At 44.0% G+C, this 27,768-nt stretch overlaps 1 protein-coding gene across 2 annotated transcripts in view; it reads right to left on the reverse strand.

Annotated features, from left to right (window-relative positions):
• Nucleotides 1-12,765, reverse strand: part of CCNJL (cyclin J like) — a 50,531-nt gene extending 37,766 nt beyond the window's left edge. The window contains exons 1-2 of one of the 2 annotated variants that reach the window (XM_019945254.3): nucleotides 12,441-12,765; nucleotides 11,948-12,062 (exon numbers count right to left, since the gene is read on the reverse strand). In XM_019945254.3, the coding sequence (XP_019800813.1) occupies nucleotides 11,948-12,013 (66 nt within the window). In that variant the 5' untranslated portion in view covers nucleotides 12,014-12,062; nucleotides 12,441-12,765. Of the gene's footprint in view, nucleotides 1-623; nucleotides 865-11,947; nucleotides 12,063-12,440 lie in introns of those variants that run through there. The other variant, XM_073802770.1, reaches the window with a different exon arrangement.
• Between the last annotated feature and the right edge of the window lie 15,003 nt (nucleotides 12,766-27,768).

The following is a 27,768-nucleotide window of genomic DNA, read 5'->3' on the forward strand; positions in this document are numbered from 1 at the left end:
GTAGCCATGCAAGATAAACCCTGAAATATTAAGGGATAATGGAGTATTATGTCTGCATCTTGGTCCAGGAGGGGAAAGAAACCGCCTGACAGAAAAAGGGGATGATAAGGCAAATGTGTTAAAGTGTTTACAACTGTGTACTGTGCTGGCAACTCTGCTAAGTTTGATAATATTTCAAAACAGAAAGTTAACACTAAAAGAAGAGACCAACAAGAGATTTCCACTCAGAGCCAACAGCTCTGTACCACTCGCCCCGGGGTGGAACCGCCGCTGAGGGGAAGTCCCTGTTACACATCGCTGCCTTCAAGGCTGCGTGCGACTCCTCTGCTTTTTCAAAGTCAGACTCCGGACAGCAGACCGCGAGGTTTTAAGGTCCCAGCTCCCCCACTTAATGGGGGCCTTGGCCAAGTGCTGAAGCCCTTGGAGGCTGTTTCTCTCCCAATAGATGGAGTTACTGGCAGCCGTGCTACCTACCCCACCAGACAGTGAGGTCCAGGAAGGCGATGTGCGTGTGGGTAAGGCTCAGACCCCAGACCAGGCATCCGTGATGAGCACACACCAAGGCGCTTGTGGCTACTCTGCTCAGAACTGGGGAAACACGGCCCCAGCCTGCTCTCACGCACCTGCCGTCCAGAGAGGGAGCCAAATCCAAATGGAACAATCCCACTAAGAAGTGTACAATTACAAGTCATGCTGGGTGCTGAAGGCATAATCGAGGGTAGTCTGAGAACGTCACAGGGGTGCAGACTGACCTTGTGTGCGAGTGGGAGAAGGTTCCTCTGAGGAAGTGATGTTTGACGGCCAACTAGAGAACAAGGAGATTGCAGCATATTCTAGTCCCACAGAGTAGGGAAGTATACAAGCCAAACTGTTAACAGTGAACGCAAGTTAAGGATACCATGAGGAAGTAATAGGCCAAATTAAGAACACGGGGTGTCCCTCAGGACAAATGACCTGGTTTCTCCAAAACCCAATGGCATGAAAAAAACAATTTTAAGGAGCTGGGAGACAGGGAAACCATTACAGAATAAAAGACTTAAGAGTAATTTTTTAAAACCTACTGAATAGAAGATATTTGCAAATGATATGACTGATGAGGGGTTAATATCCAACATATATAAACAGCTCATACAACTCAACATCAAAGAAACAAACAATCCAATTAAAAAATGGGCAGAAGAACTGAACAGACATTTTTCCAAAGAGGAAATGAAGATGTCCAACAGGCACATGAAAAGACACTCAACATCACTAATCATCAGGGAAATGTAAATGAAAACCACAACGAAATAGATTACCACCTCACACCTGTAGAATGGCCATCATCAAAAGAGCACAAATAACAAATGTTGGCAAGAATGTGGAGAAAAGACAACCCACCTACACTGTTTGTGGAAATGCAAATCGGTGCAGCCACTGTGGAGAACAGTATGAGATTTCCCAAAAAACTAAAACCAGAACTACCATATGACCCAGCAATTCCACTCCTGGGTATATATGTGGAAAAACAAAACCCAAAAAACAGAAACACTAATTCAAAAAGATACAGGTACCTCCATGTTCATAGCAGTGTTATTTACAATTGCCAAGGTATGGGAGCAACCTAAGTGTCCTTCAACAGATGAATGGATAAATAAGATGTGGTACATATATACAACGGAATACTACTCAGCCATAAAAAGAATGAAATTTTGCCATTTGCAGCAACATGGATGGACTTGGAGGGCATTATGGTAAGTGAAATAAGTCAGACAGAGAAAGACAAATACTGTATGATATCATATGTGGAACCTAAAAAATACAACAGACTAGTGAATATAACAAAAAAGCAGACTTACCGATACAGAGAACAAACTAGTGGTTACCAGTGGGGAGAGGGAAAGGGGGTGGGACAATATAGAAGCAGGGGATTTAAAAAAAGGGTTATTACAGGATTATATGAAATCATGTATGTGACACTTTTGAAAATTATAAAGCACTATAGAATTTAAAGAAACTTACATTCAATTAAAAAAATATAATGCATGGATCTTATCTGGATTGTGATTTTGAACAATGCAACTATAAATGCCATTTCTGAGACAGCTGTGAGAACTGAATTATGGACTGAGCAATAGATTATTCATGAATGACGGTGAGTTTTGTAATAATGGCATAGTTGTTACGTCAAAAAAAGAGGTTTTTATTGCTTAGTAGATATTTATGGGTGAAATGACATGCTGTCTGGGGAAAATGAAACAGGTACTGAAGCTGGGTAGAGGGTACATGGGGATTCATTCCACTTTTCTTTCTACTTTTGTGTATCTTTTAAAATTTCTATGATGAAAAGGAAAACACAGTGGTGCACTCCAAAGAGTCAGCAGTACTGAGTTACTTGCATTTTTTTTTACAAGGATCAGGAAATTAATTGTTATTAAGCAGAAAGTTATCTACCTCATCATATTTGATAACTCCACCTAGTTTAGTGTATGCATGAACCACAGTGAAACCAATTCCCCTCTGATGGGCATTTAGGTTTTCTCCAAGTTTTCCTTACAATAACTGAATCCATCCAATTCCTGATGCTTTTCTCTGTTCTTCCGATCCACCTCACTCCTTGTCATCCCAACCCACCCACGCAAGTCAATGGATGACTGTTTTTGGACTAAGTAAGTAGCTGGTGCTACCAGGGGAGATGTCCCTAGCACAAAGAAGGCCCAGGCCCTGGTACCATCTGTTCCAGTGACCTTGCAAGGGAGCCAGTGCCGCAGGACAATTCAAATTCCGCCTCAAGATTCAAGTTTCCAAGTAACTGCCACTTGGGGGTAGAGGGAAGCACACACTGCAACAATGGGGCTCAGAGGGAGCCTGGGGAGTTTTCTGGCCAGGGCCAAAGGTCAGCAGCCCTCACCCAGCCTGACACAGGTCTCAGGCTGGTTCCCTGCTGCATATGGGCCTCCCCAGATCCTGGAAAGTATTCAGAGTTCTCTACCCCTTCCTTTCCATCCGTTAGCACTTTTCCCATTCTGGGTTCCTGATTCTTTTAAACATAGCCAAGGGACACCATTTTGACCTACTGAAATGGCATGGAATTTTTTTTTTAATAAGTTTATTTATTTTATTTATTTTTGGCTGCGTTGGGTCTTTATTGCTGCGTGTCAGCTTTCTCTAGTTGCAGTGAGCGGGGGCTGCTCTCCATTGCGGTGTGTGGGCTTCTCACTGAGGTGGCTTCTATTATTGCAGAGCATGGGCTCTAGGCGCACGGGCTTCAGTAGTTGTGGCTCGCGGGCTCTAGAGCGCAGGCTCAGTAGTTGCGGTGCACGAGCTTAGTTGCTCTGCAGCATGTGGGATCTTCCTGGACCAGGGCTTGAACCCGTGTCCCCTGCACTGGCAGGTGGATTCTTAACCTCTGAGCCACGAGGGAAGCCCAGCATGGACTTTTCTTTTTTTTTAAAGGCTAATATCCAGGGTTAGCAAAGTTACTGGGAAGCTGACACCCTCCCACACCACTGGTGCAAGTGCAGGCTGGTGCAAGTTTTGATAATTTATTAACTGGTGAAACTCAAAGTTCTTAAAATCACACCCCAAAACCAGCAATTCCATTTTAGGCATTTATTCTCATGAGCACACTCGCAGACAGAAGAATAGGATCACCACTGCAGTGCTGTGTAAAATCAAATGGTACAGGAGAAATGACCCAAAAGACCATCAAGAGGGAGATGAATGAACAAATTATGTAATACACATACTGTGGAATATTACTCAGCAATAAAAAAGAAATAAACTCCTAATAGATACAACATAGGTGAATCTCAAAAATGTTCTCAAAAGTGAATCTCAGGGGCTTCCCTGGTGGCGCAGTGGTTGAGAGTCCGCCTGCCAATGCAGGGGACACGGGTTCGTGTCCCAGTCCGGGAAGATCCCACATGCCGCAGAGGGGCTGGGCCCGTGAGCCATGGCTGCTGAGCCTGCGCGTCCGGAGCCTGTGCTCCGCAACGGGAGAGGCCACAACAGTGAGAGGCCCGCGTACCGCAAAAAAAAAAAAGTGAATCTCAAAAGTGAATCTCTAAGTTAAAAAAGGCAGACAGAAAAGAGCACATACATATAACTCCATTTATATGACACTCTGGAAAACACAAACTAATCCACACAGACAAAAAAGCAGATCAGTGATTGCCTGGGGCTGGGAGCATGATGGGGTGAGTGACTGAGAAAAGGTACCTGGGAACTTTCTAGGTTGATGGCAATGTTCTGTATCTTGACTATGCTGGTAGTTACATGAGTATATACATTTGTCAAAACTCACTGTATACTCAAAACTGCATATGCACTTAAGATCTGTACATTGTATTATATATAAATTAACTTCAATTTAAAAAAATGAAAACGCAGCTCCATCTAAGTATCTAACAAAGAAATGAGTTAAATCATGGTATATCCATACAATAAAACATTATGCATGATACCGGAGAAGAATAGTTAATGACATACAAAGTTACTTAGTATATGCAGTTAAGAAAAAAATTGTTATGAAACTATAATATACTATGATAACATTTATATAAAATAAAATGTATATATTTGGATAAAAAATTACCAAAAAGAAATATTTTGTTCATTCATTCAACACAAATATATTGAGTATCTACACTATACCTTTATTGTTACAATGAGCAGAAAAGACCAAAAAAAAAAAAAATCCCTTCTCGTCATGGAGCTTCTGTTTGGTTGTTTCATAAAAAATATTTAAATTATTAAACTGTACACACTTAAAAACATCAAATGGTACAGGGAAGTGTGTAAATGCTACTACCACTTGTGTTAGAACACACACACTTGGTTTGTTCATGCGGAGAACAACTCTGGAAGGATTCATGAGAAACTGGGATCAGCGGTACCTTTCAGGGAGGAAAACCAGAGCCTCTTCACCATCCACCCTTTCATATAACCTGGGTGTTTTTCCTTTTTGCCATGTTCTTTTATTGTCTATTCTAAATAAACACAATCGTTTCTAATTTTTTGCTAACGTCCAATAATCAGGAGTTGGGTGGAGAAGAATGATATGGAAATGTGAGCATGACATACTACAAAATCAACAAAGTGTTCTGAGAAAAGATATTTTCCATTTTTACTAAAAAAAACCTCCAAAATAAAAATGTATTGTGATGACAGGCACACAAAGAAACAGAAGAACCTACACCAAAATGTCAACAAATTACTTCCAAGGGGTGGGATTGTGGGGGGGAATTTTACTGTCTTCAAAAAGACAAATACCACCTCCTAGGACATGCCCAAGACCCAACGGAGGGTTCCTGGGAAGCATTCCTGCACCACCGTTCACCATGCCCCCGCAAGTCCACCTAAGCCTCGTCCTTCCATTCTGTGCTCCCCCAGTGGCTGTGTCTGCAGCAGGTGAAGGGATGGACACCCCTTGCCCTCCCTCCACACCTCATCACACTGGTCTGGGAATCCCGAGATATCACACACACCTCATGCCTGCGAGGGGCTCACAATCTAGTGAGTAGGACAAGTTACTACACAGGTGACAAGGACAATGAAAGAAGCATGAGGTTGGGGCCAGGACACATGGGGGAAGGGAGAGAGGCCTGAAGGACCAGGAAGTTGGCCCTCAAGCTGACAGCCATCCCATGACCTAATTTCATCATGTGTACCCAGAACCTGCTAATTTTAAACTTGGGTGGATGCATCTTTTGGCAAAAAAAAAAAAAAAAAAAAAGTGGCTGTCAGTCTAATCTGAACACTCCTTGGGGCATACAGCTGGTTACTAGGAAAACACCAACAGCCTCATTGTCACCACCAGCATGGTGGGGATGATCTGCTCCTCCCCCCATGTTCAGTGAAGAAGTTCAAGGGCACAGGTGTGATAAGGAAGAATCCTGACTCCCCTGTACTGACTGGCACCCCCAGCCCCAGCAGAAAAGTAGTCAAAGGAGGAGGGCTCTAGCTCTGCTCCAGCAGAAGCAGTAAGGCCAGGTAGGATGATCAAAGGAGTAATTTAATATTTGAAAACAAATTAAGACCTACAAGGTCTTAATTTCCAAAATATACAAACAGTTCATACAACTCAATAACAAAAAAACAAACAACCCAATCAAAAATTGGCCAGAAGACCTAAACAGACATTTCTCCAAAGAAGCCATACAGATGGCCAACAGGCACATGAAAAGATGCTCAACATTGCTAATTATTAGAGAAATGCAAATCAAAACTACAATGAGGTATTACCTCATACTGGTCAGAATGGCCGCCATTAAAAAGTCTACAAATAATAAATACTGGAGAGAGTATGGATAAAAGGGAATCCTCCTACACTGTTGGTGGGAATGTAAGTTGGTGCAGCCACTACGGAAAACAGTATGCAGTATGGAGGTTCCTTAAAAAATGAAAAAATAGAGTCACCATATGATCCAGCAATCCCACTCCTGGGCATATATCTGGAGAAAAACATGGTCCAAAAGGGTGTATGCACCCCAAAGGTCACAGCAGCTCTATTTACAATAGCCAAGACATGGAAGCAACCTAAATGTCCATCAACAGAGGAATGGATAAAGAAGATGTGGTACATATATATACAATGGAATATCACTCAGCCATTAAAAAGAATGAAATAATGCCATTTGCAGCAACATGAATGGACCTAGAGATTATCATCCTAAGTAAAGTAAGACAGAAAGACAGACAAATACCATATGATATCACTTATATACGGAATCTAAAATATGATACAAGTCAATTTATTTAGGAAGCAGAAACAGACTCATAGATGTAGAAAACAAACTTACGGTTACCAAAGGGAAAAGGTGGGTGGGAAGGGATAAATTAGGAGTTTGGGATTAACATATACACACTACTACATATAAAATAGATAAACAAGGACCTACTGTAGAGCACAGGGAATTATATTCAGTATCTTTTTTTTTTTTTTGACTGCACCACGTGGCATGCCGGATGTTAGTTCCCTGACCAGGGACTGAACCCACACCCCCTGCAGTGGAAGCGTGGAGTCTTAACCACTGGACCGCCAGGGAAGTCCCTCAATATCTTGTAATAAACCATAGTGGAAAAGAATATGAAAAAGTATATATATATATAATATGATATATATATATCATATATATGATATATATATGATATATACATCATATATATATCATATATATATATCATATATATGATATATATATATATATTATATATGAAGACCCTGTCACACTCGCGAACCCCTCAGAGAGGGTGGTCACAAACTCCAAGCCTTACCCTAACCACTCATGTCACAAAAGGGGCTGTCGGCCTCCCCCGGAGTGGTCGTTAAGTGGAAAAGCATAGAAAAGCACAGCACCTGTCAAGTAGCCGCCACGTGCCTCACACGGCTCTCAGGTTCTCTCACTGAATCCTAACATTCCTAGAAAACATTTCCCCCAGTTTACAGAAGAGGAAATTAAAGAAGATTCACTCATCTCATCCTTCTGCAGAGGGGGGCTCTGTTCTGGACACTGCGGCCCCGCACTGAACGCGACAAACACAGGCTTGTTCTTGTGGAATGTACATTCTCGTGTGGGGGAAAAGATAATAAGCAAACAGAAAATAATCCCAGATACTCGTTAAACGCTATATAGAAAACAAAACAGGATGATTCGATTGAGGGACACAGAGGAACAGTTATAGAGAAAAGGAGACTCCAGATAGAGGGAACAACAGCCTGTGCAAAGGCCCTGAGGCATGAAGGAGCTTGACTTATTCAAGGAAGAGAAAGGAGGTCAGAATGGTATGGGGTAGGAGACAAGGCAGGAGAGCAGGCCAGGGCTGGACTGTGTCAGGTAACAGAGGTGGTGATAAGGACTGGAAATTATAACTGCAATGGGATGACGGTAGAGGTCTTTAAGCAGAGAAGTGACACAATCTAGGTTCTGCCTGTTGTGGGAAGAATGAACACTGGGGCCAGGTTTAAAGAGGTTTAGAGAGGCTAAATAAGCACCTCAAGGTTTCACTGCCATTAGTAGCTTGCATTCAACACCAAGGTTTGTTTCCCCAGTGTCACGTTTTATATACTGTAGTATAACACTATACTGGAATCTCATATCTGACAAAGCCGGGGGGGGGGGGCTCCCACTATCTCTGTCATCCCAGGCTTGCTTCCTACACCAGTCAAGTGAGGATAACTGCTCCTGGTTCTATGATGACAATTCAACAGCCTAGATGGAAACACACTTTGTATTCATCTGGCAGCATTCAACAAACAAAGAGTATGACATTATAAGCAAGGAAAGCCAGCGTAGAGAAAAGGGAACCCTCCTACATTGTTGGTGGGAATGTAAATTGGTACAGCCACTATGGAAAACAGTATGGAGGTTCCTCAAAAAACTTAAACTAGAGTTGCCACATGATCGAGCAATCCCACTCCTGGGCATATATCCAGAGAAAATTCTAATTTGAAAAGATACATGCAGTACTTCCCTGGTGGCTCAGTCGTTAAGAATCTGCCTGCCAATGCAAGGGACACGGGTTTGATCCCAGGTCCGGGAAGATTCCAGATGCCGCGGAGCAACTAAGCCCATGCGCCACAACTACTGAGCCTGCGCTCTAGAGCCCGTGCTCCTCAACAAGAGAAGCCACCACAACGAGAAGCCTATGCACAGCAACGAAGAGTAGCCCCGCTTGCAGCAACCAGAGAAAGCCCGTGCGCAGCCACGAAGACCCAACGCAGCCAAAAATAAAATATTAATTAATTTAAAAAAAAGAAATGAACAGAAAAGACACAGGCACCCCTATGTTCACAGCAGCACTGTTTACAATAGCCAAGACAAGGAAGCAACCTAAATGTCCATCAACAGATGAATGGATGAAGAAGATGTGATATATATATACAATGGAATACTACTTGGCCATAAAAAAGAATGAAATAATGTCATTTACAGCAACATGGATGAACATAGAGATTATAATACTAAAAGAAGTAAGTCAGAAAGAGAAAGGCAAATACCATATATCACTTATATGTGGAATCTAAAATATGATACAAATGAACTTATTTACAAAACAGAAACAGACTCACAGAAACAGAGAACAAACTTATGGTTACCAAAGGGGGAAGAGGGTGAGGAAAGGATAAATTAGGAGTTTGGAATTAGCAGATGCAAACTATTACCTATAGCGTAGATAAACAACAAGGTCCTACAGTATAGCACAGGCAACTATATTCAATATCTTGTAACAAACCATAACAGAAAAGAATATGAAAAAGAATATGTATATGTATGTATAATTGAATCACTTTCCTGTACACCAGAAACTAACACAACATTGTAAATCAACTATACTTCAATTAAAAAAAGAAACCCAGGATTTACCCTAATAAGACCAGCTTCAAGTCACAGGTGACCCCAAGTATCAACCCAGTGAGTTTTCTGTCTCTAACCTGAAAAACCTGGACAAACCCGTCCTCCTTCAAGGTAGGCAGCCTAACAGTGAACCAATATGGCATTATGGCATGGGTGAGGCACAATTATTGGGGAACTGCCTGCCCTGCTCCTCTGAGTGGCTGGAAGAGAGATTAGAACAATCTTGCTTATATACAAAAGGTTGAGGATTCTCAGGTAGTTGAGCTGGTTGAGTTTATACTGCTCTCAGAAATCCTTCCTGCTAGAAAGGACCAATGAGGTCAAAGCCATTCCTCCTAAGCTATGAGCAGAACTAACAACCACTTGAGCCTACAATGAACAAGGAAGCCCAATTTCCACGGCAGCCCTCACTAATTTATTTAGCCACCACCTCCAGAAAAGGACCAAGACCTTACTGCCTGGTCCACCATCCCACTGCCCCAGCTTTTTAATTGAAACACCAAGACCTGGATTTCTTCTCCAGATGCCTAAAATATGCTTGCACCTTGGGCCATTCTGTTCTGGGAAGAAGACCAAGGGGAGCAGAGGAAAGCCACAGCCCGGACAAGCAATGCAAGATGGAGATAGACTAGGTACAGGAAAAAAGAAAAAATAATTTTACTAGAAGACAGCTACCCCCTGATGAGGAAAAAACCCTGAAAAGCTGGTGACTTTTTAAGCAGAACTCCATAGACATCGGGTGCAAATGCACTGGATGAGACCTGTTTGTGTAGGGAGCCAGCTAATCCACTAAGAAGACCTCTCCCTCCCTGTACTGGGTTGAATGGTGTCCCCCCCAGAATTCATGTCTACCCAGAACCTAAAAATGTGGTCTTATTTGGAAATAGGGTCTTGTCAGATGTAATTAGTTAAATTAAGATGAGGTCACACTGGATTAAAGTAGCCCCTATTCCAATGACAGGTGTCCTTATAAGGAGAGAAAAAACAGATAGAACACCATGTGACAATAGAGACAGAGATGGGAGTGATGCCTCACGAGCCAAGGAATGCCAAGGAGTAGCATGGCCTTGCCAACACCTTGATTTTGGACTTCTAGCCTCCAGAACTGTGAGAGAGCATATTTTTATTGTGTAAATCCCCAGGTTTATGGTACTTTGTCCCAGCAGCCCTAGGAAACCAAGACACACCTTTATTTCACACCTGTTCCCCAAACCACCCAGGGGCAGGAGACAAGACACACAGGCCACATCTCTAACCCACCTGGACTCTTCCACCTTCCGGGAGCCCATCAGCACTTCTCCCTTTGAGGTGAGGGGAAAGCAGAGATCACATTTCAGGTGCCTCCACCTTCTGCCACCAGCGGCAAACTGGCAGGGGAGTGTTTGTTGTCTCCCCACATTCTCTTAGTTTTGTAGCCTCTCCTTTATTTATTTATTATTATTATTTTTTAACACCTTTATCGGAGTATAATTGCTTTACAGTGGTGTGTTAGTTTCTGCTGTGTAACAAAGTGAATCAGCTATACATATACATATATCCCCATATCCCCTCCCTCTCGCGTCTCCCTCCCGCCCTCCCTATCCCACCCCTCTAGGTGGTCACAAAGCACCGAGCTGATCTCCCTGTGCTATGTGGCTGCTTCCCACTAGCTATCTATTTTACATCTGGTATATATGTATATATACCAGTGTATATACGTCGATGCTACTATCACTTCGCCCCAGCTTCCCCCTCCCCACCATGTCCTCAAGCCCATTCTCTATGTCTGCGTCTTTATTCCTGTCCTGCCCCTAGGTTCATCAGAACCATTTTTTCTTTTTTTTTTTTAGATTCCATATATATGTGTTAGCATACGGTATTTGTTTTTCTCTTTCTGACTTACTTCACTCTGTATGACAGACTCTAGGTCCATCCACCTCACTACAAATTTCGTTTCTTTTTATGGCTGAGTAATATTCCATTGTATATATGTGCCACGTCTTCTTTATCCATTCATCTGTCGATTAGGTTGCTTCCATGTCCTGACTATTGTAAATAGTGCTGTGTAGCCTCTACTTCAATGTTTCTTAAATCTTATTCAGTCCCATCCTAGATATATTTGGGGTGGGGCATTAACTACGTATGCCTTATACTATCATTTACCTAATTATTCTTTATGTAAAGTCACTACTTTTACTTAAATTTATTTTAAAAGGAACTACATCGTTACAATATATGGAAAATCATCATCAGTTAGCCTATGCAGAACTTGCTCGATATATATGTTTTTAAATTGCACATTAAAGTAAATACACGATGATTATTTTTTTTAAGTTCATTCACGTACCCTTTAAAATAATCTCGGGTGACAGTACTATGGGAAATACCACCTTAAGGGGTACAGTTTAGTCGTCTGAGAACTCTGGGCTCTTAAGCAGAAAAACCAATTTAAGCTCTCCAGTCTCGTTTCTCACCTCACGACTGTCCCAGGAGGAGGCTAAGAGCAGGAGGAAAGAAAAGCACCGAGAGTTCCTAGTTCCCACGCAGGGCGACCTGAGGATACGGAGTCGAGAGCGAAAGGGACTTTAAATACCCAGACCTGCGAGTGACAAGGGCGGGGACGGACTGACCTTCTCGCGCAGGGTGCAGTGGACGTCCGAGGCGACACGCCCTTCCCACCACGGCTCATCCATCATCGAGTCTACAGCGCCGCGACGCGAGGCTACCGGGCTCTCAGGGCGCACCCTGTGTGGACACGGGCAACTTCAGCGGCCGTAGCGCGCCCCCCGGCATCCCATCCTCTCTCGTCCTCGGCCGGGGTCTCTGCCGGGCGCCCCCTCCTGTCCCGCTCAGCGGAGCTGGCGGTCGCCTCCCATCCCGGGAAGGTTGCAGTGCCCCCTCCCCTCTATTCGCGGGACCTGAGGCGACCTGGAGCTGTGCAACAACTTGCAGAATTTTTCTCTTCCCTTTTGCAAAAGTTACAGAGAAAGTTGCCGACTTCGCTAGCTCTCCAGAGGCCAGGGCTCAGGCAGCGGCCACCGGCTCGCCGTCCCCAACTCCTCCCCCGCCGCCCAGCCTTTGTCCTGCTCCCACATCCTGCCCTCCAGCCGGGGCGAAACTCACGCATCCCTCTCCGGGCGTGGAGGGCTGCGGGCGCCAGGCCCCCCCGGCCCAGGGCCGAGCTGGCTGTGCCCTGGGGTGCCTGCACGCGGATGGGCCCTAGCGCTGGGCGCTCCACGCTCTTGACTGCCGCCTCCGTAGCCCGGCTAGCCCCCGCCACCGCCGCGCCCCTGCGTGCGCTCGGGTCCCGCCGCGGCTCGCAGCCTCGGGGCCGCCGGGGGCCTTCCTCCCTCGCCGGGGGAATTGGGGGCCGGGCCTCGCGCATGCGCCGCCGGCCCCCGCACCCCGCGGGGCGGGGGGCTGGGAACTGGAGTCTTTCTTTCGCCGGCGCTGGCTGCGTTTCCTGTCAGCCCTCCTCCCCCGCCTCAGTGGAAAGCTTCCTCTCACCTTCGCGTGGGCGCCGGGTGGCCTCCTGGGCACCCCGCGGACTCACGCGGGCAGCGCCGGCACCGCGGCGCCACCTGCGCGCGCCACTCGTGAAGGGCGCGGGCAGAATGCCCCCAGAAAGTTCTCTCTCCCGCGTGCGCTGTTCTAGCCAACCTCCCGTCGGTTCCACCTGGTTGTTTTTTTATTTCTTTTTTTTTTTTTAACCGGCCCTGCAATGGGGAGGTGGATTTCCAAACGGACAGTTCCCACGAAATCGCCAGAAATTCCGCTCTTGATTATTCACGAGTCCCTGATTCTAAAGGAGGCTCAGTAAATCAACGGATATTTTTTTATGCTCCTGCAAGGTATAAATTGTACGCCTTACATTGGGAGAAAACCAGTCTTTTTGGAGGGCCCGCTGGATGGAAGGCATTGTCTTTTTAATTGAGTTGATTGTTTTCGGAAAGGCACGCCCTTTAATTAGCTCCTCTGATGGCACAGAAGATTGATTGGTTTTTGTGATTCTTCTGGACGTTCACAGATCTGTTTCAAATCCAGCTAGCAACTGGGTGACTTTTGCCATGTTCCTCAGACTCTGTAAGCTTGGAACCCTCATGTGTAAATTGGGAATAAAAATTGCACCAACCTGCTGGAGATACTGAATCATTAAATAAGATACTTCATATAAAGGGATAATCGCCATGCCAAGTATAAAACAAACAACAAATAGCTGCCACTAAAGAGCCTTTGGTTTCTGACTGGTACCCAAGTACCCACCTGGAAAAAAATTTTTTAAATCAGCTTTAATAAGCTTCAATAGGTGCTTAAAGAGAAGTTTTAATATAAAAAATAAATTTAAAAAACTACTGTGAGGGGCTTCCCTGGTGGCGCAGTGGTTGAGAATCTGCCTGCCGATGCAGGGGGCACGGGTTCGAGCCTTGATCTGGGAGGATCCCACATGCCGCGGAGCAACTAGGCCCGTGAGCCACAACTGCTGAGCCTGCGCGTCTGGAGCCTGTGCTCCGCAACAAGAGAGGCCGCGATAGTGAGAGGCCCGCGCACCGCGATGAAGAGTGGCCCCCGCTTGCCGCAACTAGAGAAAGCTCTCGCACAGAAACAAAGACCCAACACAGCCAAAAATAAATAAATAAATATTAAAGGCAAAAGAAGAAAGGGGAAATTGTAGATAGAGTAAGGATCTAGTTTAAAAAAAAAAACTACTGTGAAAGTGAAAACTAAGAATAAACAATAAGTGCAGGCTCTTAATAAAGAAATTATAAAGGTTAAACATAATAAGAAAGGCTTGAAGAAATAGAAATAGGTGAAAATATCAACTTTACTCAAATTAACTCAATAAAATTCTAACGATTGTGGGTAGAGGGGGTGGGGGAGGGATGACACTTTTTGTAACACTCAAATGGAGGAATATCTATGGCAAACGCTAAGATTTTTATATTTTAAAAATGGAGTATAGATCTATATATTGCCAAATCTTAAAACATATTGCAAAGCTATAATTCAAACAGTGGTGTTGACACAAGAATGGATGGATTAAAAAAAAAAAAGAATGGATGGATAAGTATCAGTGGAATAATTGAAAGTTTAGAAACATCCTACATACTTAAAAATTAACTGTGTGAGAAATGTGGCATTTCACTTTTGAGGGGAAAAGGATAAATTCTTCAATAAATTGGGCAGGGGAAATTAGTTACCTTGGGGGAAAAAAGTAAAACTAGGGATTTATTTAAAGCATCATCAAAATAAATATAAGAACTTGTCAAATGACAAAACTAAGACAATTTAGTAATGAGTTTGATGTTCTTTATTTAAGGGAAAACAATTCATGAATTGGGAGAGTGTAGTGCCTCACAAGCGGTGAACATTCTTCCCAAGGGATTTGGGGCAAAAGCGAGTTTTATAGAGCATTAGAAGAGGCAACGAGGAAACAGGGCATGATTGGCTAGGAGGTCCTGTTTTCTAGGGTAAGGTGAGCCAGCTTTAACTGAGCTGGAGGACTGTGATTGGTGTAGTTAGGTTTCCTAGACAGCGAGGTGTTTCCCATAAGTGCAGGCTGATTTAGGTTTAGATTTGTGATGTAGGCCAGGCCACTGGGGCAGCCTCCATTTGGTGGGTCCCAACATACAATTTAACTTTTTCAAACCCAAAGAACTACAAAGAAATATCAACACCCCCCCCAAAAAAAAAAAAATCACAAGAGAACTAAAAGAAAACGCAGGTTATTTCAGAGGAGAAGGCCTAGAGCTTAAGGCATAGGAAGAAACAAAAGGCCAGGATGAGTATATATATTTTAATAAATATGCGAGACTTAGACATCAAATATCACCAAAAGGGAAAATGACAAATTGGAGAAAATGTTTTTAACAAACATGGTAAAGGTTGATCTTACTATATAGACCTATTGTAAATCAATACATGTTATAAAACGCTAATACCTGAAATGCAGAAAAGGATGAACAGGCATGCATGATAGAAGAAATTCAGGGACTTCCCTGGTGGTCCAGTGGTAAGGAATCCACCTTCTAATGCAGGGGACGCAGGTTCGATCCCTGGTCAGGGAACTAAGATCTCACGTGCCACAGGGCAATTAAGCCTGTGTGCCGCAACTACTGAGCCCAAGCACCTCAACTAGAGAGCCGGTGTGTCGCAAACTACAGAGCCGACGTGCTCTGCAGCCCCTGCACCACAACTAGAGAGAAGCCCACATGCCACAACGAAGATCCCACGTGCCTCAACTAAGACCCAATGCAGCCAAAAATAATAAATATTTTTAAAAAGAAAGAAGAAATTCAAATGGACAATTATCATTTTTTAAATGCTCATACTAGTAAAGACACTAAACATGTTTTAGAAACAAGGTATATCTTTGTCAAGAATTTTTAAGAACACAATACACAGGATTGACAAATATATAGTGTTGGTGGGAATATAAATTAATACCATCTTCTGAAAGACAATATCACTCAAAAACCTTAAAAATGTATCATTGTGGGCTCCCCTGGGGCGCAGGGGTTGCGAGGCCACCTGCCGATGCAGGAGACACGGGTTCGTGCCCCGGTCCGGGAGGATCCCACATGCCGCGGAGCGGCTGGGCCCGTGAGCCATGGCCGCTGAGCCTGCGCGTCCGGAGCCTGTGCTCCGCAAGGGGAGAGGACACAACAGTGAGAGGCTCGCGTACCGCCAAAAAAAAAAAAAAAAAAAAAAAAAAAAGTATCATTGTACTCATCTGCTCACGGGCCCAGCCACTCCGCGGCATGTGGGGTCCTCGTGGACCGGGGCACGAACCCGTGTCTCCTGTATCGGCAGGCGGACTCGCAACCCCTGCGCCACCAGGGAAGCCCCGAAAGATTTTTTTACAAGGGGTTTCATCAACAAATGCTCTTTTATCATAGTGAACTATTAGAACAGGGACTGGTTAAATAATAATTTGGCTCTTACCATTTTTTAAGAGAATGAATAATGACTTAAGAAAATGTTCACAAGACATTAAGTGAAAAAGGAGATTAGATTATGATCCCAATTGTATATTACATTCACACACAAACACAAAAGAAACAAAAAAGAAGTCCGTAAAAATATTAACTGTGTAATCAGAGTGGTAGGATTATGGGTAATTCTAATTAACTTTTTATTCTAGTATATCTGAGTTTTCTAAATTTCTATAAGAAACATGCATTACTTTCGCAAAAAGGAAAAAAGAGTGAACGTTATTTTTAAGTAATCACCGATATATTTACTGGAGTGGCCTTCCATTGAATAACAATTCACAGTGTTGTTTTGTTTTTGGTTTGGTTTTGTTTCTTCATAGCAGTATTATTTCTTTCTCAGGCTACACCAAAAGAGGACAGACCTTTATTATTCACTGATTTGGAGTCTTCTTTTCCTAAACTTCAGCTCTCAGATATCTGGAGTTCCGATAGGTGAGAGGGAGACAGAATCTTGGGGCTTTTCTACCAGGGTATTTTAAGAAGATACTAAACATCATTTGTATTCTGCAGTCCTTTTTGTATCATTCTCAGGAGTCTATCGTTTTCCCAGTGTCTCTGAAAGATAAAAACGTGTTGCACTGATGGTTTTGGTAGTGAGTCCTGTCCGCAGGTAGCAATGATGTTGGTGCCCTCAGCAGAGGAAGCTTCCTCTGGTGCACAGCAGGGGAACAACACAACTGGAGTTACTTCTCCCACCCACTCCATTCCCAACTAAGCTAAGAAGTATCCATTCATTTATTCATTCATTCACTCAAAAAGTAAAACTGTATCAAGTGCTTACTGTGAGCTGATTACCACCCTCCCACTTCCAATCTCTGAAGCTCACAGGTTCGGAACCAAAGATTTAGAGCAAGGCCATCCTACCTCAAACTTTACCAGGTATAAAATGAGAAAAAAAATTTTTTTCTCTGACTTTCCAATCTTCCACAGAGGACAAATCAATCTAATATTATAAACTGCTCACTTTAACTCTCCTTTGTCTTTTTTTTTTTCCATAGGCTATAAGCTCTCACATTAAAAATATATTTATGGTGAAATGAACGTGTTCTCATCCTAGTCCTAGGCCTTGTTCTCCTCCCCAAGGATAAGCAGCACCTTGTGTTTCCTTCCAGAAGTGATCCACACACTTACCAACATGAACACCCATGCCTTTCCCCCCTTTACACAAATGGCAGCATACGGAATGCATCCTTCTGCACCTTCTTCTTCCCTCTTGGTTGTTTCATGGCAGTGCCTGCAGAGCTGCACAGTTATCCCATAGTCCCATAGTATGGATCCATCATGATGTATGTAACCAGTCTTCTTTTGCTGGACACTTAGGTTGTTTCCAGTCTTTTGCTGCCATAACCACACTGCAGTGAATATCCTGGGTGGCAGGATGGTCAGTGACATAAATTCTTCAGGCACTCAGCTTTACAGGTCCTAAGCTGAGGCAAAGACTTTGAGTAGTATTTCCTTAGGGTCTTAATGGTTTGCATTGCTCCATTTAGGACCAAAGGCATGAAGCCTGGCTCAGTTTATAGGGACAGAAGGAAGACATCTGGGCTATAAACTTTGAGACATAAGCCTTGTTTACCACTTTGGTCTTTAACCAAAAACCAAGCCTACCCCGTTAACCTCTTTCTAGCTCTGTGCTCTACATAGTCTAAAGGACATTGGCCAAATCCTTTATGATCCTTGATTAGAAATTCTTGAGATATATTTCTACAGATTAGGTCTGAGACCCCAGCAGGAAGACTTTTAAAAAGCAGCATTTTGCAAACAAAACTCAGAACCTAGGATATTTATAAAGCTGGTCCATACTACTTTTTTCAATTAAAAAAATAGTATGAGGGGACTTCCCTGGTGGCGCGGTGGTTAATTTAAGAATCTGCCTGCCAATGCAGGGGACACGGGTTCGAGCCCTGGTCCGGGAAGATCCCACATGCCTTGCAGCAACTAAGCCCATGCGCCACAACTACTGAGCCTGCGCTCGAGAGCCTGTGAGCCACAACTACGGAGCCCATATGCCAAAAATACTGAAGCCTGTGTACCCTAGAGCCCAAGTGCCCCAACAAGTGAAGCCACCACAATGAAAGCCCGCACACCACAACAAAGAGCAGCTCCCACTCGCTGCAACTAGAGAAAGCCTGCATGCAGCAGTGAAGATCCAATGCAGCCAAAAATAAATAAATAAATACATTTTAAAAAATAGTATGAGATCAAAAAGGCACAAAAGGAATAAGAAAAAAAAAAATTTCCCTCTCGCTGGGCCAGTTCCTGGGTTGAGTTGTACAGGCTCAAGCTCAGGAGGGCCTTGTGCTTGACTTTAATGTTCTACTGTGACCACCTTGAAATTCTTAAGAGTTTTGTCTTTGAACCTGTGTTTTGTAAACAAAGTCCAGGAGGACAGAGGAGCATGCGTAGGAGCAGATGACATCTGTGACATAGGTGTCTGCTGTTCCTTGCTGCCCCATGAGCATGGAATTCTAGTGGACCTCCTAGGCCTGGGAGTTTAGTGAAATCCAAAGAAGTAGAAGGTAAGTGTGTTACCTCTATACCTGGAGGGCAGGAGGAACTGACAACCCTGAGAGGCTATACTTGCACTGCACTAGACTTGCTTTGAACGCAAAAAGAAGGTGTGACCGTTTCCTAAAGGCTGCTGTAAACAAAATACCACAAACTGGGTGGTTTAAAACAACAGAAATTTATTCTCTCACAATTCTGGAGGCTAGAACCCTGAAATCAAGGTGTCAGTGGGGCTATGCTCCCTCTGAGACTCTGGGTAGAACCCTTCCTTGCCTCTTTGAGCTTCTGGTGGTGGCCGTCAATCCGTTGCTTGCGGCTGCATCACTCCACTGTCTGCCCCTATCTTCACAACATTCTTATAAGGACAGTAGTCAGCCATCTAGGATTAAGGGCTCACCCCACTCCAGTAGGATCTCATCTTAACTAACTATATCTGGAATGACCCTGTGTCCAAATAAAATATTAGGACTTCAACATATTTGGGGGGGAGGACACAATTTAACCCATAACAGAAGGCAATAACATTCTGAGAAATATGAATGACCCAGGAAGCCTATCACAGTCTTTCTTACTGGTGTTGCTTCCTTGTATTAAGCTATCATGTATCATGACACAGAAGGAAAGGAAAAGGTGGGGCAACCTGTCATTCCTTTTCCTTTCCTCTCTTCCCGACTCATGAGTGAGCCAGAAGTAGAGAGTATTGATAAGATGTGCACATCTCAAGAAGTTCATTGCAACAGTATTCACAATAACCAAGACATGGCTAAGTGCCCATTGATGGATGAATGAATAAAGAAATTGTAGTATATATACAAAATGGAATATTATTCAGCCTTAAAAAAGAAGGGAATCCTGTCATGCATAACAACATGGATGAACCTGCAAGGCATTAAGCTAAGTGAAATAAGCCAAACACAAAAAGACAAGTACTGCATGGTATCACTTACACGTGGAAGCTAAAAGACTCGAATTCATAGAAGCAGATAGTAGAACAGTGGTTATCAGGGGTGGGGAGCTGGGGAAAACGGGGAGATGTTGGTCAAAGGGTACAAAGTTGCAGTTCTCTAAGATGGGTAGGTTCTGGGGATCTAATGCCCAGCATAGTGTCTGTAGATAGTAAAACTGCATTTTAGGGACTTCCCTGGTGGCCCAGTGGATAAGACTCCATGCTTCCAAGGCAGGGGACACGGGTTCCATCCCTGGCCAGGGAACTAGGATTCCACAAGTGGGGGGGCCAAAAAAAAAAAAACACAACAACAACAAAAACAAAAAACAGGTAACTATGTACAATGATGGGGTGATGGATATGTTAATTAGCTCAACTGTAGTAATCATTTCTCTATGTATATGTATGTCAAAACACATGTTGTACACCTTAAATGTATACAATTTTTATTAGAAAACAGAAACAAAAAAGCCAAAACAAAAGCAAAAAGGAGTGAAATTAAAAGTTGCATTAGTTGTGTGCAGCATTTCCACTGCTATTATATAAACTAAATACATATGAACATAAAAACTGTGAAATATGAATTGTGTGATTTCAGGGATCCTGCATATGAGTTAAATACTTTTGCATTGAAAAGTGGCAATGCACGATATAAAGATGAATGATAAAACTCACAGTAATATTTAAGTTTTTCTTTTCTTTTCTTTTTTTAAATTTTTGGTCATGCCATGTGGTTTGTGGGATCTCAGTTCCCCGGCCGGGAACTGAACCCACGCCTTGGGCTTTGGCAGTGAAAGCACAGAGTCCTAATCACTGGGCTGCCAGGGAATTCCCAGTTTTTCTTTACTTAGAACCTTAAATAGCAAATAAAACAATGACAAGTTGAGAGATGGCAGAAGAAAGGAAAAAAACTTTATATTTTAATAACTTTAACAGCACTTTTCCCTGCTTTTTGAACAAGGAGCGCCATGTTTTCATTGAGCACTGGGCCCTGCAAATGGAGCTAGCCCAGCTCCCACCTCTGGTCCCTCTGAACTCTACCCCAGAGGAAGCCCATTGCCATGGTCTGAATGTTTGTGTCCCCACCATCTCCTAAATTCATATGTTGAAATCCTAACACCCCAAGGTGATGCTATTAGGAGGTGGAGGCTTTGGGAGACGATTAGGTCATGAGGGTGGTGCCTTATAAAAGAGACCCTGGAGGGACCCCTGGCCCCTTCCGCCATGTTGAGGACACAGCGGGAAGGTGCTGGCTATGAACCAGGAGGTCACTAGAATGTGACCATGCTGGCACCTTGTTCTTTGTGTTCCCAGCCTCCAGAACTTCTGAGAAATAAATTCCTCTTGTTTATAAATGACCCAGTCTGTGGTATTTTGTTATAGTAGCCTGAATAGACTAAGACACCCCTTTATGTTTCCTCCCAAAGATATTCTATACCTTATGATTCTTAATCTGAACTCACCTATCCCCCTCCATGGGCAATCCTTGGGGCAAAAATTTCCCCTTCTCCCCACCATTACAATTTAGGCTCCTTGAAGACAAGGACAGTGCCTTATGTAAAGGAGGTGGTCCATACAGTTTTCCTGCATTAATAGATAAATGAGGGACATATGGGCCGCAGAGCTAATGGAGTCTGAAGGAATCAGCTGGCTCAGACTTCAGCTTGGTAAGGCATTATCCCCAGTTTTCAAATGAGACTCAGAAAGTTGTAAGACCCTGGACACTTATGCTCTCTGGTAGTAAAAAGGAGGAACTACTGTTTCCTTAAAAGACTGTTGTGACTATGAAAAGGAGAAAGGTACATGGAAGTACAAACTACTCTCTAATATGTGTCACTCAAAACATGCCAGAACCTTTCTAGGACATTGCTTTTTTTTTTTTTTAATATTAATTAATTTATTTGGCTGTGCCAGGTCTTAGTTGCCATGTGCCGGTTCTTCATTGCGTCACACAGGATCTAGTTCCCCGACCAGGGATCAAACCCGGGCCCCCTGCAGTGGAAGGGTGGAGTCTTAACCGCTGGACCGCCCGGGAAGTCCCAGGACATTGCTCTTTAGAGCGTAAAACAAGTGCTGTGTAAACTCACTGTGGGGAGTTGGCAAGCAGCTCTCCTTCCACAGGGCTCAGTTTCTCCTCTGTCAAAGGAGGGGATGGGATTAGATCCCCAGGGTGGGAAACAAACCCAGGGGGACCAAGGGGTCAGGAAGACAACGTGAGAGAATCTTGCTGGGTGGAAGAAAGCTCTCACAGCCCTCCTGTGTAACTTCCCTACCCCCACTCCCCACTCTGAAGGAGACACAGGGATAGAGAAGTACTCTTCTCTGTGAGGAAGACAACAGCACCTCCTAATAGCATGTTCAAGGGCCATGCAGCCGAGGCGCCGGGGGACAACAGGGAGTGGTGAGGATTGCGGTGAACCAGACAGCTCATGGCGCATCCCAAGTGAGGCACCCGCTGTCCTGCTCTGATTGTTCCAGCTCCAGAGTTTGGGTCCATTATTCCCAGTTTGTTAGATTTCTCAGAGAAAGAGGAAACCAAGATATCTCCTGATTTTTAAGATACTGGCTTTTTTTCCTTTCCTTTTCTTTCTTTTTTTTTTTTTTAATGCTTATGGCCACCCCCAGCATCAGACCCATTTTGTGAACGCTGGACTAGGTGTGTGATAAGGAGCATTCCAGCCTGACTAGGAGTCTGTGGGGAACAATGGAACAAGAGCCTAAGAGCTCCCCAGACTCCAGGAGGAAATAAAAGCAGCCATTAACTTAAAAGCCCCTGAGCCTGCCAGACGCCCCTCCCCTGACAGACAATGAACAGGAAGGAAACTGAGACTGGACAGTAAAAAGCAACCAGACAAGCCTGCTGGGGCCTGCCGGTAGGACCCTCAAGCTGAGGAGGTCCTCACCGCCAGCAGCCGGCTGCTGATTTCCTCAGGCCACGGGATGCCAAGAGGTCACCTTCTATGAGGGGCTTCCACAGCTTGCAGGTGTGCAGAGACCTAGGCTTGAAGAGCCAAGAATTAGGGCAGCAGCTGCTCAGCTTGGGGGGCCTGAGGCTGGGGGTTAGGGGAAGGCGCTGGGTAATCTTCTATTTTGACATGTTTGGATTACACGGGTATCATTCTCCTTGTAACACTATTAAAACTTGATTAAAATATGTTGAAGATCCTGAACAACCCCGCTCTCCTACCACCATTAGGCAACTGTGTGATATCAATGTGATGGTATCTGGGGCTGGGCACATGGAAGGTGGGGGGCATATACCCTGAGAAAACCATAATTCAAAAAGAGTCATGTACCAAAATGTTCATTGCAGCTCTATTTACAATAGCCAGGAGATGGAAACAACCTAAGTGTCCACATCGGATGAATGGATAAAGAAGATGTGGCACATATATACAATGGAATATTACTCAGCCATAAAAAGAAACGAAATTGAGCTATTTGTAATGAGGTGGACAGACCTAGAGTCTGTCATACAGAGTGAAGTAAGTCAGAAAGAGAAAGACAAATACTGTATGCTTTATATGGAATTTAAGAAAAAAAAATGTCAAGAAGAACCTAGGGGTAAGACAGGAATAAAGACACAGACCTACTAGAGAATGGACTTGAGGATGTGGGGAGGGGGAAGGGTAAGCTGGGACAAAGTGAGAGAGTGGCATGGACATATACACACTACCGAACGTAAAATAGATAGCTAGTGGGAAGCAGCCGCATAGCACAGGGAGATCAGCTCGGTGGTTTGTGACCACCTAGAGGGGTGGGATACGGAGGGTGGGAGGGAGGGAGATGCAAGAGGGAAGAAATATGGGAACATATGCATATGTATAACTGATTCACTTTGTTATAAAGCAGAAACTAACATACCATTGTAAAGCAATTATACTCCAATAAAGATGTAAAAAAAAAAAAAGAGAGAGACCAGGTCGGAGGCTCCAGGTGGAGGCGGTGGAGGAGGTGAGAAGGGGCCAGACTGAGCATATTTGGAAGTCAGAGCCGACAGGATCTGTTGATGGAACAGATGTGGAGTGTGAAAGAGGGGAATCAAGATGACCCCAAGGTTTTAGGTCTGAGCACCTGAAGGTGGTAGTTCTCATTTCCTGAGACCTTAATCCCATGACCCAGGACATTTTTGATGTCTTGCCCTCCCCCGACCCTGGCCTCTCTACCTCCCGCCAGCTCAGTGCTTAAATCAGGGCTCTGAGAGAGACCGCCCAGACTGCAGTCTTGACCTTGCTTCCTTCTAGTCGATGATCTCAGGCAACTTACTGAACCCCATTTGTAGAATGGGGATAATCAGGGGTAGCTCCTTTATAGAGTTATATGAAGACCAAATCATATCATGCGTGGTATGCAGAGGGCACTGTGAGCCCTAATGACTATATAATCATGGAGTTGTAATCACCTGAATGCAGCTTTGTATTCTGCTGCTTCTAAGCCCCAAATTATCTCATGAACATTTTTCAGGAGATATCTCAAAAATATCTTTCAAAAATATTTTCAGGGAGTTCTCTGGTGGCCTAGTGGTTAGGATTCTGGGCTTTCACTGCAGTGGCCCGGGTTCAATCCCTGGTCAGGGAACTGAGATCCTGCAAGCCACACAGTGAGGTAAAAAAAAAAAACAAAAAAAGGTAATATTTTCAGTGGCTGCATAATATTCTCTCATGTTGCTAAATCATTTATTTAACCAGTCTTTTATTGTTGGATATTTTAAAATACGACTGAGAGTTATTGGTAACACATTGTGTTTTATCTGTGCATTATAAATAAAATCCTAAAAACATACTTTTTATTTTTTTCCTGCGGTACGCGGGCCTCTCACTGTTGTGGCCTCTCCCATTGCAGAGCACAGGCTCTGGATGCACAGGCTCAGCGGCCATGGCTAACGGGCCCAGCCGCTCTGCGGCATGTGGGATCCTCCCGGACCGGGGCACGAACCTGTGTCCCCTGCATCGGCAGGCGGACTCTCAACCACTGCGCCACCAGGGAAGCCCAAACATACTTTAAAAAAAAAAAATTTTATTGGGGTTTAATTGATTTACAATGTTGTGTTAGTTTCAGGTGTACAACAAATTTTAAGTGCTTTACATGTAATAAGTCATTTTTTCCTCATAACAATCCTATAAGGTACTATCATCATCATCCCCATTTTCAAGATGAGAGCATGGAGGAACAGCAAGGTCAAGATCACAAAATTAAGTGGAAGAATTAGAACAGAACCCAGGCAGCTTGGCTCCAGAATCTACATTCAGAACCACTACACCAGCCTCTCGGGTGCACTAACCTCCTACGGATGCTAATACCCAGCCATTATATCATATTGAAGTAGACTGGACCTTCTCAGATCAGACCAGGCAGTGGATGCACCTGGAGGGCTTGTTAAGCAGATGGCTGGCCCCACTCCCTGGGTTTCTGAATCCCTGATAAGAAGGGGTGGGCCTGATCGTTTGCATTCCCAACAATGCCCAGGTGATGCTACTGTGCTGGTCTGGGGATCCATCAGTCCCAAGTCCATTCCCCTCTCTCTTTCATAAGCCACCACTTCATACCTTTTCTCAGCCTCCAACACTTTGTCCCCATCCTCACTCTTGACTGATGACCTTCCTTCTACCTCACGGAGAAAATAGAAGCTGTCAGAAGGGAACTTCCACAAGCTGCCCCAGCATATTTCCTCACCTTCCTGCTGCCCCCCCTCCTGTTATTACAGATGAAATGTCTCTATTGGATCATTCCCATCAGTATACAAACATGCTATAACTTCTCCCAGCTAAAAAAAAAAAGTACTTTAAATCCCATGCTTAGCTACCTCTCTCTGCTTTACAACTGAGCTTCTCAAAACAGTGGTCTCTACTCACTGTCTCCAATTATTCACCTGGTGTCTCTTTTTATTTTCTAAGAAAATTTTGTGATAAAATACATAACGTAAAATGTGCCCTTTCAACCATCCTTTCAACCATTTTAAAGTGTATAATTCAGTGGCATTAATTACTTTCACCCTGTTGTGCAACCATCACCACTGTTTTCAAATTTGTTCCTATATATAGGAAATGCCAAAGAATCCAGAAGAAAGCTACTAGAGCTAATAGCCAAGCTCATCAAGGTGGCAGCTGCGTATTGTCTCTCGAATGATCCCCAACCATGTTTTTCCTCTATTTCTCCTCCCAAACTTCTCTTTCCAAATCTCCTCTGAGCTCCATCTCACTAAAGCAATGGTCAACACTCGATCCTAATTTAATTTTTCCTACTGCATCATCTGATATGATTGATCGTTTCTTCCTTTCTGTAACAGTATCTTCACTTGGTGCTACAGACTGAAGTTGTGTCTCCCACCCCCAAATTCATATGTTGAAACCTGATCCCTGATAGTATGGGATTTGGAGGTGAGGCTCATGAATGGGATTAGTGTCCATAAAGAAGAGACCCCAGAGAGCATCGTTGCCCCTCCACCATGTGAGGACACAGCAAGAAGACGGTTATCTATGAACCAGGAAGTGGGCTCTTACCAGACACCAAATCTGCCAGCATCTTGATCCTAAAGTTTCCTGCCTCCAGAACTATGAAGTATAAATTTCTCTTGTTTATAAAATACCCGTTCTATGGCACTTTTTTTTTTGCCCACGTGACATGAGGGATCTTAGCTCCCAGACCAGAGATGAACTCACGCCCCCTGCAGTGGAAGAGCAGAGTCCTAACTGCTGCACCATGTATGACACTTTGTTATAGCAGCCCAAATGGACTAAGACACTTGGCTTCCAGCCCCACGGTCCCTTGATTCTCTCCTACCTCTGTAGGAGAGAGCGAAAGAGACCAAAGAGGCAGAGGTTGGGGCAATGCAGCCACAGGTCAAGGAATTGCCATCAGCCCCCAGAAGCTAAAAGATGCAAAGAATAGATTCTTCCCTAGAGCCTTCAGAGGAAACATGGCCCTGCTGACACTTAGAGCTCAGACGTCTGGCTTCCAAAACCGTGAGAGAATCAATTTCTGTTGTTTTAAGCCACCAGGTATGTGGTAATCTGTTACAGCAGCCCTAGGAAACTAATAGAGTTGTCTAGTAGACATCTCCAACTAACGTGTCCAAAAACAAACTCTTCTTTTATTCACCTCCCACTCCCACCCATGAACCTGCCCCTCCCACAGTATTTCCCATCTCAGTAAAGGACAATTTCAGCCTTAAAATCACTCAGGCAAAAACCTTGGTGCCCCTATTGAGCCTACGCTTTCTATCACATCCAGATCATTGGCAGACCCTGTTGGCTGTACCTTCAAAAATAGATCAAAAAGTCAGATCACTTATAACCTCCTTCCTTGCAACCACCTGGGTCCAAGCCACCAGCATCTCTTTCTTGGGTTATGACAATCATCTCCTGTCTCCCTGATTTTGTCCTTGCCCTTTAAACTCTTCTCAAAATACTAGCCAGAGTGATGCTGTTAGAATCTAAGTCAGACATTGTTACTCCTTTGTTCAAAACCTTCCAATGGTTTCCCACCTCACTCAACACAAAAGCCAAGTCCTTAGAATGCCCTACAAAGGCCCTTATGATCTGGGAACCTGCATCTCCCTGATGTCACCTCCTACTACTCTTCCCCTCCATCACTTGGCTCCTTGACCAACCATGTTGGTTCCCACCCAAGGAACTTTTCATTGAGAATGCTGGGGGTTTGGGAGGGGAGCTGATAGGATGACCAGGCTACATTTTGTGCCATTTGAGACTGTGGACATGAATTTAAAGTGAGATCAATTGACATAGTGGTTTGTTCTCTTTAACATTCAGTTGCGGATGAGTGGATGGAGAAGGAAGAGGGTTGGATTTGGCCAGATTAAGGTTTTGCTAGGGAAGAATGATGGAGAGAGAAGAGGGAGGACATTATGGCCATTTGTATGAGGAAGTGATTATAATATTGGACCATGAAATCTAAGCTGGATAAGAAGGAATTAAGTCAGGCAATGCATATAAAGCACTTACTACAGGGCTTGGCACATTGTTAAGTCTCAAGAAGCATGAGCTCT

This window comes from Tursiops truncatus, chromosome 3 (genome assembly GCF_011762595.2).
Source record: "Tursiops truncatus isolate mTurTru1 chromosome 3, mTurTru1.mat.Y, whole genome shotgun sequence".
NCBI classification, from domain to species: Eukaryota; Metazoa; Chordata; class Mammalia; order Artiodactyla; family Delphinidae; genus Tursiops; species Tursiops truncatus.